General features: G+C 40.9%; 1 protein-coding gene across 3 annotated transcripts in view; it reads left to right on the top strand.

Moving 5' to 3' along the window:
• Positions 1-13,761, top strand: part of RFX4 (regulatory factor X4) — an 87,677-nt gene extending 73,916 nt beyond the window's left edge. For all 3 annotated transcript variants that reach the window (XM_042051053.1, XM_042051054.1, XM_042051055.1), the window contains 3 exons: positions 774-936; positions 3,330-3,468; positions 12,203-13,761. In XM_042051053.1, the coding sequence (XP_041906987.1) occupies positions 774-936; positions 3,330-3,468; positions 12,203-12,475 (575 nt within the window). In that variant the 3' untranslated portion in view covers positions 12,476-13,761. The remainder of the gene's footprint in view (positions 1-773; positions 937-3,329; positions 3,469-12,202) is intronic.
• Positions 13,762-16,694: the final 2,933 nt, after the last annotated feature.

Genomic DNA, 16,694 nt, shown 5'->3' on the forward strand with positions numbered 1-16,694 from the left:
AAACTGGAGTTCCTGCCTGGAAGGGATCAGGATGATTAAAAAACTCAGCACCTTCTAAGCAAAATGGAAAACCCACTTCTTTGCTTTGCTGTTCCCACAAACGCTCTACATGACAAAAATAAATTAAGTCCAGTCTCTGCTGCCACTAAAAAAAACCAGAAAGAAACATTATTTGCAGGAAGGAAATGACCTGGTTATTTCTATCTATCTACTTGTTATAATTTGGGGATCTTTGTAGTGCTGCCACTACAAGGGCTGGCACCTAATTGGGTGGAACAGGTACAAACTGCAAAAGGATTCAAGAGATTTATTTGCATAGCACCCATCTTTTTCTAATCCTTCATTGTTCTGATCATACCTCCTGCCTCAGTCCAGGCCTCAGAGCTGAGCAGACCAGCAGCCCTCTCCATGTGAGAGAGACCTCAGGGTTTGGTGCATCATGCCTGAGAAATCTTAGCACTGGTGTTCTTCCATTTCTAAGTCCTATTCCAGGGTTTTGTTTTATTCTGAAAAATTATTTCAACACCACACTGGAAGCCCACAGTGTGAGCCATTCCAGATATGTTTCATTCTTCTGGATCCTCGTGTGCTCCAAATGATCTACGTATGTTTATATTTATGCCTCAGATATGACCGGTTTGTTCACTTTTGTCAGTGCACTTTCCATGGCCATTGCCTGTTCGGTTGTTTTCCTATAATTGTCTCAAGGCATGGCACCTCTTTGGATGGCAGCCCGTGTTAATTGTGTTCCTTTGGCTCCTCTCTGCCTGCAGGGGCTATGCAATCCTACACCTGGTCACTCACCTACACCGTGACAACAGCTGCCGGGTCGCCTGCAGAGAATTCCCAACAGCTGCCCTGCATGAGGAGTCCACACGTGCCTTCCTCATCTGTCACACACCGCATACCTGTTTATCCCCACAGAGAAGAACACGGGTAAGGTGCTTCTCAGTGGCTTGGGGGAAGTGGGGGTTATGTATTTTTGGTGGGTTTTGGATGAACTTCTGCTTAGATGTTTTTTTGAAATACAGTAAAAGCTGTTTCTTGATACAGTTAAGTCTGTATTGCAAAGATGCTGGTATCTTTGGCTGTTGTTGCTATTGTATAATTATATTAAGTCTTAGTTTTATAATCTCATTTAATTCTATTCAAAACCACAGTAGGCCTGGAGGATATTTTCTAAAAGAGAAGGCTTCAGTAGATTTCTTCTCTGATTCCTGTTTTCCTGTGCCATGTTTTAAAAAGCTAAATGTGCCTAGAGAACAACCCTACTATACCATGTCTCAGGAGAAGGGATCCTTCTCTTTTGCTCAGCACTGCTGAGACCACATCTGGATCCAATCCTGTGCTCCCCAGTACCAGACAGACCCAGGGATACTGGAGTAAGACCAGAAAAGGGCCACTTTGATGATGATTGTGGGACTGGACTATCTGTCATACCAAGAGAGGCTGAGAGAGCTGAGGTTATTTGGCTTTGGGCAGAGAGGGTTCAGGGAGGGTCTTATCAGTGGGGGGTGATAAGAAGACAGAGACAGGTTCTTTTCAGTGGTATTTAATGACAGGACAAGCACAAATAGAAGTACAAGAAATTCTGCTTAAGCATAAATGAACACAAAACTTGTTTTTTTGTAAATGTGATCAAACACTGGAGCAGGTTGCCCAGAAAGGCTATGGAATCTCCATCCTTGCTGATGTACAGACTCCATCTGGACACGATCCTGGGCAGGCTGCTCTAGTAGACCCTGCTTTGAACACGGGGGTTAGACTAGATAAACTCCACAGGTCCCTTCCAGCCTCAGTGATTCAATGACTACTGTTAACCTGCAGATTAAAAAATGTCCACAGTTTGAAGATACAGACACATTATCACCATAACATCCTAATATTTTCCATCACCAAAATCTGCTCAAGGCCCTCAATTTAAATAATTACAGGTATAAATTTATGTAACATTATTTGATCTGGAAAATCTTCAGACACTAAAGCTCTCAGTGCTGCTTTCATTAAGCAGCACTTCTTCTGTGCCATCCTCATTTGATTCAGTGCATAACTCATAGATATCCATAATGAAAAAAAACAATCATAAACTAATCAATGGAGAAGGAACAGATAATACAGCAAGATTAGCAAATGCCCGTTTGCTGCCATGATGCAAGAGTTTCAAAAGGTTTTACTGTGTCCCTCAGTCTTGTTGCAAACTCATTAACTTTGCAGGAGTGCTTTTCCAGTGTGAAAGACTCTCAGCTGTTTGGAAGGGTATCAGTAGATTATTTTGAACCCTGCATCTTCTTCCATCTTGGATGTGATTAGGTTTAGATACCTGTTTGAATGTCACTGCTAAGCCCTTACTGAGAAAACCTGGATAAGGAGAAAGGGAACATTCCTCTTATCCAGAAATATGACTGTTTGGTGGAGGCAGAAATAGAGCAGCACAGAGGTTTGGGAGCTAAGAGTATTCAAGACTTGGAACAGACCACAGTAAGGCAGTGTCTATGTTATATATGTGTGTGTATATATGTGAGAATTTATTGTTCCTGCAGAAATCCCTTGCCTCTGGTGTTAGATGGATTATGGTGATTTGAGGAAACATTTGATTCTAGGTGAATCAACTTTTCTGAAAGACAACAAAGATCAGATGTTCACATGTTCACAAAGATGGGGAGATTGCAGAAAGTGTCCATGCATCTTCTGCTAGCGAATGGTCCAAACAATGGTGGCCAACAAACACTGACTCAATAGCTAAGGAAACTGCTCCCTCCTTTGCCCCTGGATGTCCCTAGACAGGAGGCTGGGAATCAAAAAGAAAGTGGACAGGTTCTCCAATCTCACATCCCACTCTCTTACTGAGTTGACTGTGCTAAAGCTGAACATTGTATGCTTCAGATTCAAACTAATTCACTTCTCTCCCTCCCAAAAAAGGAACATCTGACTGCAGTACAAGGAGATAGCTGAACTTGTCGTAGTTCTTCAAGTCAGGGCTTACTATACTTCCTCAGCTTGGATAGCAGTTTACTGGGAACATGGCATTAGATAACAATAGAAGGGAAAGACACTTTCTCCTCAGAAAGTGTGGAGCTGAGTCTGCAGTTCAAAATTAGTCACAGAAACAGGCTGGGTCTCTCTATTTGCTGTTGTGCTGGACACACACTTTCACTAGTGGCATCTGCTTCCCATCTGAGCTGAAAAATACCTTTTTGAAAAAGATTTAAAATATCATCCTCCTATTAGAAAAACCCCTCCAAAACAATGGTATGTTTCATAGAAGTCATGGAATGATTAGTGGGAATAAATCATTGTTCATACTAAAAGTGGTTTTTGATGTATTTTAGATACACAGGAAGTTACAACTATGGTAGCTATAGCAACCAGCATCCCCATCCAATGCAGAGTCAGTATCCATCCTTACCACATGATACTGCTATTTCTGGACCACTTCACTACTCAGCTTACCACAGAAGCTCTTCACAGGTAATTTGCTTTTATTACTTGATGATGGTTGTTACAACATTTAAAATAAATTTACTTTGTAAATTTATCAGCATATTAGCTGTCTGAATCAATAATCTGTCTAGATATTGATGGCTCCTAATTTTTTTCACCTTCTAATATTACCTAGGTATCTTTTCATTTTGCTGGAGATCAGATGTAGCTTTAGATTGTGAATATAAAATATTAACTCTAAAATCCAGCAGTCTGGATCATGGAAAGTGTTTCTGTTTTATGGAGTAGCTAAAGCAAAAACGAATATAACTAGTTGTATGATTCTTAGGTGTTGGGAGCAGGAAGAGATCCCCAAGAAGAAACAAAAGTGTTTTCATACAGCTGAATATGCAGAGGCCATACTGAATTCTTCTGGGGTCTCTGCTTTTGAGGATACCCCTGTTTAGGAAATTGCCAAAACAGTCAGTTCTGCATATAGTTTGAATAATTTCAGGACAACATTGCAGAGGCTGTTTAATCTGTGTCCTATACTCTCCTACTACAGTGCTGAGAAATTATATCAGTAACTCTTCCACCTCACGAAACTGAGCCAGTAGGAGCCAGCCCAGATTGAATGTGAAGATCAGATCTGGCAAGAGTTCCAGAGCAGTGCCACTGTTGGAGGGCTTTAGTGCCTCATGCAGCTGGTGCTTCCTCAGTGTAGGCAGCTGCTCTCTGGGCTCTCTCCTGGAAGATTAGCAAAGGGCAGATACAGGGAGGAGGTGATGGCATTGGGATATTCCACCCATGTGGCACCACTTACACTTTATTTATAAAAATAAATTAATTATTTCTTTATTAAAACAAATAATTTATATAAATTATTTATTTTAATAAATATATTTATAATTTTTTATTTTATAAATTTATAAAAATTATTAAAATATTTATAAAATTTATAAAAGTATATCAGGGACTGCCATGCTTAACTATCATTGCTGGACTGCAACAGTTCCAAACTGGATGCAAAGATGTGAATTTGGTAGTGCTTTGAAACAGAGCACACAAAAGCTGCATCTCATTCTGGTCTTTGGCATCAGTCTGACACATGATCTTAGAGGAGTCATTTCTCCTTTTTATGCTTCATTTTCCCTAGCTGTAAGATAAGAATAATGGTATTGATCTCCTTGAAGCTTTTTGAGATCTGTACAAACCCAATATGCTCATTTGGAGCAGCTCAACAATGGCTCCCTATCTTATGGAAAGGACAAGCTACAACTTCTCACCCATTTGTGTAGCACCTGGTCTGTCAGACTACATGAGGTATCCAGGTTTGTCAGAGGGCTTTTGCAGCTGCTGTATCTTCAGTAGGAAAGTGAGTGAACATTTAAATGCAGTGTCCTTGGACAAGTTTGTTTTCCTCCATTTTTCAGTATGGGTCTTACCCTGTTATCTCAAGAAATAAGTAAAGCAAATCAAGATCAACACATTTTTAGTTTACTCATGTCCTGGTTAACATGTCGTATGCAAACAGTAGCAAACATTGAACTCAGGCAAGTATTTTTCATACTGTAGTAGGCTGTCTCTACAGGTGCAGATGTCAGATCATTTTTTCCTCTCTTGCTAGTCTTTGAACTGTCCTGAACACATATGAAGAACAGCTACGCTTTAATGATCACACTTTGAAGGAAAATTATTTCAATTTCTATGTAGAATGTTCTTTCTCATGCTGCTTATAAACTGAGATGAAACTGCACAGCAGGACACAGCCAACAAAACCCTATCAATGTGCTTGTTCTGTACTGAGAGGAGCTACAAACTGGAACCTTACTTTTGAAGAATTATCTAAAAGCCTTTGACAGTTTGATACAGAATTTGCTGACAGTCTTTTTAGAGCTAAGTTAGCATCGGTAAAATTCCTGCCCTGATAATAAGTCCTTTCTTAACTACTTTTAACAAAAAAAAAAAAAGTTCATAAGATGTCCCTGAGAAGATGTTAGGAACTGCTCTTTTTCTAGTGGTCTTTGTGAAGGGAACACATTGGAAGGAATTGCAGTAGGACTCATGATGTCGCAAAATAAAACACAGGAAGCCAAATTTACAATGAATATATCAACAGCTGCCACTATACTGAAACAAAAGGAGCTGCAATGTGCAGAGCTGTGGGAGTATAATCAGCTGAGAAGAGGAGGCATTGACCATAATGTTCAAAAGAACTCTTTGTTATAATCTACATTCTGGCCAAATATAGAACTTTGGCTCAACTTTAGCAACTACTCCACCATGCTCTTTAGGATAGTGTCTAGGGATTAACTCCTAAGAAAAAAAAGCTCTGTGTGTGTGGTAAATTCTCCTCTACAAAAATGGATTCAGGGAGAGCCCTTGTCCTAGACAAGGGTCTGAGCCAAAACAGGTGACATGTAGTTGAGGTGAGGTTTAAGCTGCAGCTATAAATAACTATTTTGGTCTTGAAGAACTTCATGTCCAACCTCTTTCTGTGGAAGAGAGTGACACACTCTAGGTTTAAGAGTTTTGATTTTGTCATTGGAATTTTAGAGTGAGACTGTGCTGAGGAAGAAGTCACACAGACATAGATGTTATACTATCTACTATATTACTATTTACTATTAAATAATTTGTTACAGCTCTCGAAAAGTGCAGGTGGGGGTCTTGGCAGTATAGGCTAATTCCCACTGATGGCTACAACTCTTTTGGATGACAGGAACAGTCTGTTCAAACCTTGGTCTTAACCCTAATTTTTCCTTCTTCCCTCACCATCTGTGAATAATCCTCAGAACAGGTCCTTACTTGTAATTCCAGGCCTGATTGCTCATTTCTTGTCTTGGCTTACTGGCCAGGAGCCTGGCAGACAAATGAAAAATGATCTACAGGTTGATCTGTTACTACCTAATCCTCTAAGCCATAGGGCAGGAGTGCACACAATATTCTGATGCTACTCCACCATCATATAGAAGAGGACTGTTTAGTGTGTGTGTATATAAACACGTCTGTACTGACACTTTATTTCATCAGTTCTCTGCTTCTGCAGTTTTAGGTACCAGATGCCAGGGTAGGAAATAGACAACGCTGTCTAAAAGCCTCTGAGAGGTCTCATCATCCTGTGTTGAGTTTAGCAGAGAGTTACCTCCTTCAAAGGTAACCCCTTCACAAAGTCACACCTAATTCACCTCCACAGGGGAGGCTTGACTGGCTTCTGAGCACAGCTTTTATCTGTGCAACAGATCTTATCTTACAGCAACGTTCACCCTGGCTGGACAGGTCTTAATCCTCTTTCAGGCTATCCAAAAGTATTTCAATTCATATAGCTCTACCTTTTCCTTAAACACAAACTAATTCATGCTGCAGTAATTTTTCTTTGTAAATTTCAAGGCTAACACTTTTAGTAGGAAGAATAATTAGAGAAATGCGCAGCAGTACACATTTTAACATATCTGGTAACATATGAAGATGCACATCATTAAGGGTAAGCACCCTAATGTGTAGCTGTAGTGAGTCACACTGTAGGTTCAGTTATCCAGGTCTTATCTCTAGCAGTGACCAGAAACAGATGTGTGGAGGAAGTCTTAGAAGTAGGGTAAGTAGAAGGTGGTCCTTTCACCAGTATAGCTATGATGCCTCTGGCAAGAGCTAACCTAGAGATATCCTGAGTAAGAAGCAGCAGCTGGAATGATGTCTTTTGTAGCAAACCACTCTCTGTCTTTGAGCTTTTTTGTACATATAGACTTTGCCAGGGGTTGCATGAAACACTCATTCTCTTGCTGATTTTAAGTCTGTTATCTCATAATTGCACTGGGTGCCCTAGGGTTCTTTGAATGATGAGAATAGGGAATATTCATGAATTCCCATTTATCTACTCTGACCATTTAAGACATTATAGTTCTGCAGCATTCCATCCTCACCTCCTCCCTGTCATCTCTCCTCTGGAGCTGAGTGTTAGCATCTCTTTAGTTTCTGTTGTGACAGGTGCTTTGTGCACAGGAGTTATTCAAGGACTGCAGGGCAGGCATAGTCTGGGGAGGCTGTGAATGTCCTGTTCTCTCAGTTGTCCTGAGCATGGAACCTGATGGAGCTGGAGCTCCCCTCCAGCCTTTCTGTGCAAACCTGATCTCAGAGCAGATCGGAGGGACTCAGTCAAGAACCTGCTAGATCAGTCACCTAGATGTGGGAATCACTTCTAGATGCCCCACTAAACACAGCCTCATTTTACCTTTTCTCCTTTACCACTTCCAAAATGGAACAACCATCTCCAAACAGTCAATCTCAGGTGACAGCCATAGAAGCAGCACAGCAATGTTTCTCCTTTTGTACCATGCAGCTCCTACCTTAAAGATAAGAATGAACCTATCCATTTATTTATTTTTGCTGCCTTTAAGCTGCATTTATGAAGATCGTAGTTTACTTCCACGGCCTGGACAGAAGAAATCAGTCTGGAAAATGCTGCAGTAGTACAGTCTGCTGTTAAGCAGTAGATCAGGTCTGCACCTCTCAGAGGCCCAGAGCACTGTGTTTGGGCCATAGTTAAAGGAACTTCAAACAATGTTTGTACCCTGACTCTCATAAACTGCTCTGGGGACTGCACTGGTCTCACATAATTTCTCAGGGGTGCAGCATGCAGCACTACTCAGTTTTTCTGTAAAATATTGCATGCCACAATTCTACAAAACTGTGTCTTCCCTTCATGTGCCTCAGCAGCAGGATTTACTGAAGACAGTAGTAACTGTTTTTGTGAAATCCTCTCTCAGACAGAGCCCATGCTTTAGTGTCCATTCATGTTATTCTGGCCCATCTACTTTGGAAAAAAAAGAGAAGGGGAAAAGTTCTTAGTCTTCCAGCACATACACATTATAAACTCATGACTGTACCAATGCAGTAAGAGTAATGCACCCTCCCCAATAACCACTCTGTCATCAAACAGCTGGTAATGACAGAAAGACAAAAATACTGCCTAAATCCCACCCATGCAGCAAGAGTCATTGTTCCCAACTGTATGGCTTCACAACGGCCTCGAGACTGTTAGCATGTAATTGGAGTAATTATGTATTGAATGCAACAGGAAACAGATGTCTTAACTTCTTTTGAGATAATTACAAATAGCATTTTTCAGAGGCTCCAAATGCCACTCCCAAAAGTACCAAAATCACTTAGATGGACTTCAAAGTTTCACTCAGACTAATTAACAGATTCAATAAGGTTCAATTTGTGGAGAAAAGGGTCAGATTAAGGGTTATACAGATGCAATTAATCAATAGTTTCAATTCTGTCATTTTATAAGATTTAAGCATATTTTTGTGAAATTAGTTTATAGCCAGCTCTCCACAATTCAGTAGTTACTGGTATGTGTTATTTGCAAGTCCTGAAGTAGTGGCTAACATGCAAAAATAATTTACAGCATTCAGCAAAAGTGGGAGCTAATACAATGTAAAGTCAGAGCCACATTCATAAGGAAAACATTTTGCTGTTTGGACACTGAAACCTTTCACTTCCATGTATAATTGGTTGGTGAGTTGAGAATAAGGATAAAGAGATAACTCTCCATCCTTGCACTGCAGAAGCTCAGCCTTTGCTTCATGGGAAGACATATTTAATGTTGTATTTTGTAAAATAATACTAAAAGAAATTGAATTAATTTTACTTTTTTGGGCAAGGCCTTAAAAATAATCTGCTCAAAGTCTCACAGGCTTAAAGGGCTTCTTGTTTAGGTCTAATGGCAGCAGTAGTAACAAGTGTGAGTCAACCCAGAAAATGGTAATTTCCTGTCAAGAGTCCTCCAACAAATGTCGCTTTTATATCTGGCAAAGATCACTAGGCCCCAGTGTTTTGAGTTCAGCTTAAGCACTCTTCATTAAACCGGATGTAGAGTGTGAAAGGTGATTCAGGCAGCATGGGCAGGCATCCGCCCAGATGGCTCTGCTTTGGACACTCCAACAAGGCTGAATAGATGCTTCATTGGGTGAGTTAATAGTCAGGCAGGGGCCAATGAGTACTTTAAAAATATTGTCTTTCAATAGTCTCTTCACTGTAGGGAAAAAGAAGCCACTGAGTCATTTGCGATTAGCTGACCTACCATTACAAAACTTTCCATCTTGCATTCAGTCATAACAGAATTTATTGTAAAATACTGGATATTTAGAGTCCATGTTATTTTCAAGCAATTATTCTTTTTACATTCATGACACATTCAAAAACACAGCTGCATTGGGTGTGCTTGATGAAAAGGAAAAGCAGCACACTGTATCCTGTCCCCTCATGCACAGCCATTCCCCTGCCTTCTTAGTAAGCCTAAGCATGGCCTCTGGGCTGCACATTGGAGGAGTATCTTTCAGTGCATCCCAAAGTTCAATCTGGGAGCCAAGATTTTGTTTGCTCAGTGGCACAGGGTTTGTGGTTCCAAACAACCAAAAGACATAATGTGGCTTCCCCACATAATGCTGTGTACAACGAGGAGACCCACCACAATATTCCCAGAGTTCATTTTCTTCTTCTTGATCATAGGTGAACTTTTTTGCAGTCTACAGATTTTCAGATGGCAAATTATCCTAGCAGAAGACAGGGATTTTTCTTGGCATTTGTAAGGGATAGGAAAGCAAATAATTCTCCTGTTGCAAGTCACAACCTTTGCTTCAAAACCTCAAAGGAAAATTGCACTGAGTCAGGATAGCAAAGGCTTCTATTATGGTCAACAACAGAATAGATCAATTCTCTCACTGGGAAGAAGACAGGAGAGAATCACTGGTGTATTATGGCAGAAATCTAGGTTAACCCTGTTGTAAGTACACTCTTTAATACACGAATCTACAGTGACTTCAAGTATAGACCAATGGATAACAAAGGCAAAGACTACAGTAATTTGTATCAAGTAAAATGCTGCTGAAGACAAAGAAGAAACTTCTTAGCTTGGGCCACACACTGTTTCAAAGCTTGAGTTTTATTGTTGCTGGTCACTGGAAGTTCTCATCTTCAATGAAAGCTTTTGGAGAGCCAACAAGTCTGAAAACTTGCTTCTCCTTCAAAGGAATATAGGGCTTTTTACACTCATTAGGTAAGCTCTGCTGAACTTTCCTACTGAGAAACCTTTCTCGGAGGTGAAGATGGAAATTTAGATGGTGTTGTATAGACCTGCTGTCAGTGTTGTCAGGACAGCTTATTCTGGCAGCTGGATTAGCAGTACCAGTGTTGAAGTGTTGATGTTCCAGGGTGGTGCTGCAGTTTAACACCCTGTTTCAGGTGTTAAACATCAGCAGCTGCGATGGCCCAGGTAGATCCAGCCTCTGTGGTGATGGGAAGTATACAGGCTAGGTAACATCTTTGATGTTTTCCCTTTCATCTACCTACTGGCCTGCCTCCCCAGGACATGCAGGAATACACTAAATCACTAACTACAGCATGTTGGTCAAAAAAAGTCTTCTTTTTCTCCTCTCTAATTGGGAGTGGCCAGTGTGTGGCCCTGAGCTGCCTGAGGCTTGTGAACTGTTCAAATACATTTGCCAAGGCTGAGCTGCCTTCCTGGCTGTGGTAGGAAGGGAGACAGCACAGTCTCCTCATGGAGACACTGCTGTAATTGCCTTGGGCTTATGTAAGAGTTGCTTATGCAACTGATTAACCCCGGGCCCATCCACAGCGGAGTAATGTAATGAGACCCCTTGGGAGTCTCTGCTCCCTCCCTCCTAGGAACACCTACTCCAGCTTTTCTGTCCACAACCCTCCAAAATAGAGGGAAGGGGTTTTACGGCCATAGAAAGCTTTGGCATGCAACTTGCAAGGTTTGTAAGTGTCAGAAGTGGTGATAGTCTTGCTTTGGTGACAGCTTTCTAGTTAAAGAAATACCACAGTGTCAACCTAAGATATCGAAATTTTAAATATGACACTTTTTGCAGAAAAGGTATAAAGATGTAAAACGTTGAAGCTCTGAAGATACAAGGCTGGCCAAGGGGAACAGGGATCCTAACCATCTTTGTGATGCAGATGGATAACAGGGGGACAACACAGGGAGAGCCGTTCCTCAGACACAGCACACAGATGATCTGCTCCTGCAGGACAGGCAATACATAAATAAATTCATGTTAAGCAAGCACTCGTAAGCACAATTTTCTTTCTGTTGCTGGGCACTCTGTGGCTATAGAGGGCAAAACCTGTTCTGTTTTCCTTCCTGTCCTGTCCTTCCTTAGTGGAAGCCATTTGTCAAACTTCTTTGATTTCTGCTTCCAAGTGTCACTGTGAACAGCTGGGGAATACAGAGGTTCTTCTCCTGCTGCCTCTTTCCATAAATCGTCCAATTATCTGCTGGCTCTGGAGCCAGACCATACTGTTTTCCTGCAGAAACTGTCAGGATGTCTTGTGAATACTTTAAAGTGAAGGCACCATCCCAGAAATAAAGATTCTTTTGCTCTCCTCCCTCAAAACTCCCTTGAGTGAGGACAAGTGGGGGGCATTTTATGTTCTGATTTTCAGTAAATAGCAAGTTTTTGAGTGAAAGTGGGAGAAAAAAATTAAATTAATTCAATCTATTTTTCTGCTCCCAGGTACATCTTGATAAATTAATTCAATATTTAAAATCAGTGACTGTTTTGCGAGACTCACTGAAACTTTGGTTTCCAGCAGACACTGGTTATCTGGTATTCCACCTTCAGTATGATACCTTGTTGTTGGATAGCTGCTAACACTCATGATTTTGGCTTTGTTAAACACAGAATTGTGACACCACCAGCCTTATTTTAAAATGCAGTATGTGGCAAATGATTCTTTTTTTTTTTTTTAATTTTAGTACCCTTTCAATGGCCCAACATCAAGAATGGAGCCCTGTTTGATGAGCAGCACTCCCAGGCTGCATCCTACACCAGTGACTCCGCGCTGGCCAGAGGTCCCAGCTGCCAACTCCTGCTACACGAGCTCATCCATGCACTCCACGAGATATGGGAATTCCAGTGACATGTACACGCCCTTGACAACACGCAGGAATTCTGAGTACGAGCACATGCAACACTTTCCCGGCTTTGCCTACATCAATGGGGAAGCCACCACAGGCTGGGCTAAATGAAGATGACTGGTATCAGCTAAGCCCACACACGTACAAGAGTTAGAAAAACTTCATGCTGTGTGGGACTTTTCATGGACATTCTTCAAGGGAGGTGAAAATGGAAGAGATCCTGGGCAGTAATGTAGTTCCTAACGTGGGCAGATTGCAGACCAGTATGACTGAATGTTCCTGTAGCCGAAAAATACTTTTGCGCTGTTCTAGACCACTTTTTGGGCCTATCTGTGCCTTTTTTAATTCTGGGCCAACCCTGTGTGCTCTCAATTTAAGTGAGCCATTTTTGCCCCCTTTCTTATTGACAAATGTTAATGAGTCTTACAAAAAAAAGTACTGGAACAGGACCTATTTATAATTTGAATTAAAGACAGGAAATTCACCCTCAGCAAAACCCCATCATCTGTTCTTCTTTTAAGCTCTTAATGCATTCCTTAGAAACCACTCTGCCAAGTCATCACTTATTCATATCAATTCCTCTATCTGGTTCCTTAAAAAGACACGTGTTGTAGGTTTCAGTTTACATCTAACTTTGTATATTGATGCACCTTTCTGTCGATCCACTAAGTTTGATCTTTACAAAAGAGAAGAAAAGACATGTAGCATTGAATTATACACTGCCTTAAGTTGACTATTGTTCTTATTATATATGTATTTGTGTTGAGTTTGCACAATCTGGAAAAATCTAACTTCTCTGGTCAGTAATGACAAGGTAAGAAGGGACTTGGGGACTGGGAAGATTTTGGATTCAGAGCCACATATGTTAAATATGATGATGATATGAAGCAATTATATAAAGAAAATGACAATGCAAACATGATTATTCACTTAATTATCTATTGACAGGTATGAAACTGTTCTCTCAATTCCTTCACATGGTGATAATTCTCTATACGTCTACAAAAGCAAAATTCAAAGCTGTGCCTTTGAAGTTATTCTGTACTGTGTATGTGTGGAAAAATGTATTGTATTTTGGGGAGAATTTTTCTTAGACATTTTCTGTCAGATTTGTAGCTATTTGTGAGTTTTTGTTAGTTTTTATTAACATAGCTTTTCCTTCTGTATTATAAAACACACCAAGCAATTATGGTGGACCTATTACCCTATGGGTAAGAAATAAATAAATGGAAATATGACAACAGGCATTTTAGTAATTGTTTTGTAAATAAAATCTTTGATAGCACCCAGTGTGACAATAACCATGTTTATGCCTAAAATGGACATAAGTGTTATTTGTACAGTTGTGCAAGATATATGAGGGATTTTCACACCCAAATAAAGTTCTTGAAATTAAATAGATGCTGTTTAAATTTACTTAAATACAAGAACTTCTACAAGCTGCAGACCTTAAAAAAATCTTAGATGTCATCATGTATGTTTTTATCCAAGGAAGGACTTGAGAACAGGTACAATTCGTGGCAAATGAGTGAGGCACCTCCACTTACCTGATGGGCTGGTGATCGTGACCTGCCACGGTCCCCCCTAGGACCAGATGCATTGGTGAGATGTCTGTGGGTAGAACTGACCAGTAACTCAAGGCTGGGTCTTTGGAAGGATCAGGGTGGAGGTGAATCCAAGCACCACTCAAGGGAAGCCAGAAGCACTTTGTCTGCTTTTTATAGTAAATTGTTAAACTGAAAGAAGCCTAATCCCCATTGACTGAAAGAGAGGAGAAAATGAGACTATTTTTGCATACAAGTGTTCCATATCCTTCAACACCTTTGGGGACAAGTCCGTTACCCTGATTTCAAGAGCTCAGGCAGACTGTTTGGAAAAGAGGAGGGATATTGGACACAGTGTGAGACCCAGAAATATTAAAACCTTTCTGGGTGGAGAACCGCAACGTCCTGGGAGAGAGAATTCTGACCAACAGCAGCACCACAAAGCTGCTCATAAAAAAGAGCCAAGAACATCATCAGTCAGACAGAGCTTGGAAAGTCTTTTTCAACCTTCCACAGTTGCTCTTTTCCTTTTTTTTTTTAATTAATTTAGAAACTTGTGTTGATGCCTCAGGAATCTGAATGTGCACTGCCAACTACTTTTGAACTGCTTCCTGACGAGGGCTTTGAAATTTAAAGTAGACGCTCATGGGAAGCAGTATATAGATTGGTGAAACATAGGCCACCATCACCAGCTGCATGAGAAGTGCTGCGAGGGAAAGCAGGACTCGTCCTGGGCCACTGCAGCTCAGAACCCACCACAGCAGCACAAAGCATGGGAGCTTTCAGGTCACAGGGTGTGCACCAGGCCGGGGAGTGCAGCAGCTCAGGAGAGCATCATAACCTCTGGGCAGAATGTCTGGTGAGGGGCAAGAATATCTTGAATCATCCCAATACAAAATGCCAAACCTCCTCAGTCAAAGTCTGCAGCCTGTTAATTAATCCTTTCCCTTGACCATGGAAACTAAAAGTTGGGGTTTCTTGTCTAGCCATGCATTTATGTGCATATAAAGTAAATACGTGACTATGCAAACATTGCTGAAGAAGCTTCTATACCATATTCTGAAATATTCAATCTCAATTTCAGTTTCTCTTCTATTTTCCTATTTTCTTCTTTCACTTTCCTCTCTTTACTCTCTTTTTTCTTTTTTTTTCTCTTTTCCTTTTCCTTTTTTTAAAAATTTCTTGTTTACATTCTGTTTTTTCTAACAACAAATACACATTTTTATAAAAATGTCATCTTTTTCATAGGCTAAAATGTATAACAAATTATATATAATATATGGAGTAGAATAGAAACTAGTTTCATACATTACAGCATAACTGACATAACACATTTAGTATTTTTAAATAGATCTACACACACACAAATATATCTGTATGTATGCGTACAAAAATCCATTACAATCCTTCAAGATTTTTCATTACCAGGTAGAAAAAAGGCTCAGCGGGGGAAGAGCAGTGAGAACTCCATTCAGTAGCATGAATCCTCTTTTTGTCAGGCTACCTCTTGCTGCTAAGGTCACTACCCTTTGACAAAAATGGCCTCTGACCTCCCCATCCCCACAATTCTGTTGTGACTGACCCTGAAACCCATGAAATTCAGGGGCAGACATTGCTTTGGAAGGTTTAGATAAAGCTGACTAACATGGGAAGGGCTCATGGTATGCACCCATCTGAAAAGGTCTGGCAGTTCTTTGGTAGAGGATGCAATTTATTCTGTCCCTCTCTTTCACTGAAATCCTAATCCTTCATATGCTACATAAAGTGGAAACTAAAATGCACTGATGATGAATAACAATGTGCCTTTAAAAGGCAGTAACAGTTTCGTAATCTTTATTTTTCAGGTTTTGTAATTTAAAAAAAATTAATTAATTGGCTATGTGCAAGTAAAATGAGTGTTTTGCTGTGCTGTGAAGTAAACCTAAGCAGGCTTATATGTTATTATAGAGTTGTAAATCTAACAAGCAAAAGACTCTTTTCATTGGGTTTTTCTCCAAAGCTGCATTAGTTTACACATGGATCTGACTCAGAAGAAATGGCTGCACACTGGATGGCTGGACTTTGTTACTCCTTGCAGTCCAGTGACTGTGCTGTTCTGGTTTTATATTTCAGTTCTTGTGGCAAGAAACGCCTAGGGAGGAAACTCAGGTTCTTGTTTGGGTCTGCATATTAAACACTGCAGGCAGGCACCGTCACATCTGAGCACCTCAGCGCCCCGTCCCTCTGCAGGTGCAACCTCCCTGGCGTTGCCCGCTATGGAGCCGGTCATTTGTGAGATTAAAGGTTTCTCTTTCTCGCGGAGTACCTCCTGAATTGTAGGAATACATATTTCAAGGAGAGACCGGCCACAGCTCCGTATGAACATGTTTTTTTTATTAACTTCAATATATCATTTTCTGCTATCTGGGCAATGAATTTCGATTAGAGGGCGCCTTGAGTATGAAAATACTGTGTATCTGCTCTGTGTAGTTTAAACCCACGGTCTTGCAAAACCTTTATAGAGACATGGTTCGCCTATGCCCGGCTCTGCCGATGCAGCCCACCTTCCCCTCCTGCCACTTCCTGAACAAAACGCAGAATTTTCGTGTACCACCATTGTTTGGTGGGTTATACCTGGGAAAAAGGCGGTTGGTTTTGCCGCCACACGCTGTAGCGAAGCCCCGCTTCAGGGAACACACACAGGCTTCGCCCGCCGCGGGAGCCTAATGACCTAAAAGCTCCAGAAAAAGCGGCCAGCCCTGGTTTTGGCAGCCTTTCGCCTAGCGACAGACACGGGGTGGACAGGG

This window comes from Corvus kubaryi, unplaced genomic scaffold, assembly GCF_017639235.1.
Source record: "Corvus kubaryi isolate FWS band 111438036 unplaced genomic scaffold, C.kubaryi_AGA036_p1.0 74, whole genome shotgun sequence".
Lineage (NCBI taxonomy): Eukaryota > Metazoa > Chordata > Aves > Passeriformes > Corvidae > Corvus > Corvus kubaryi.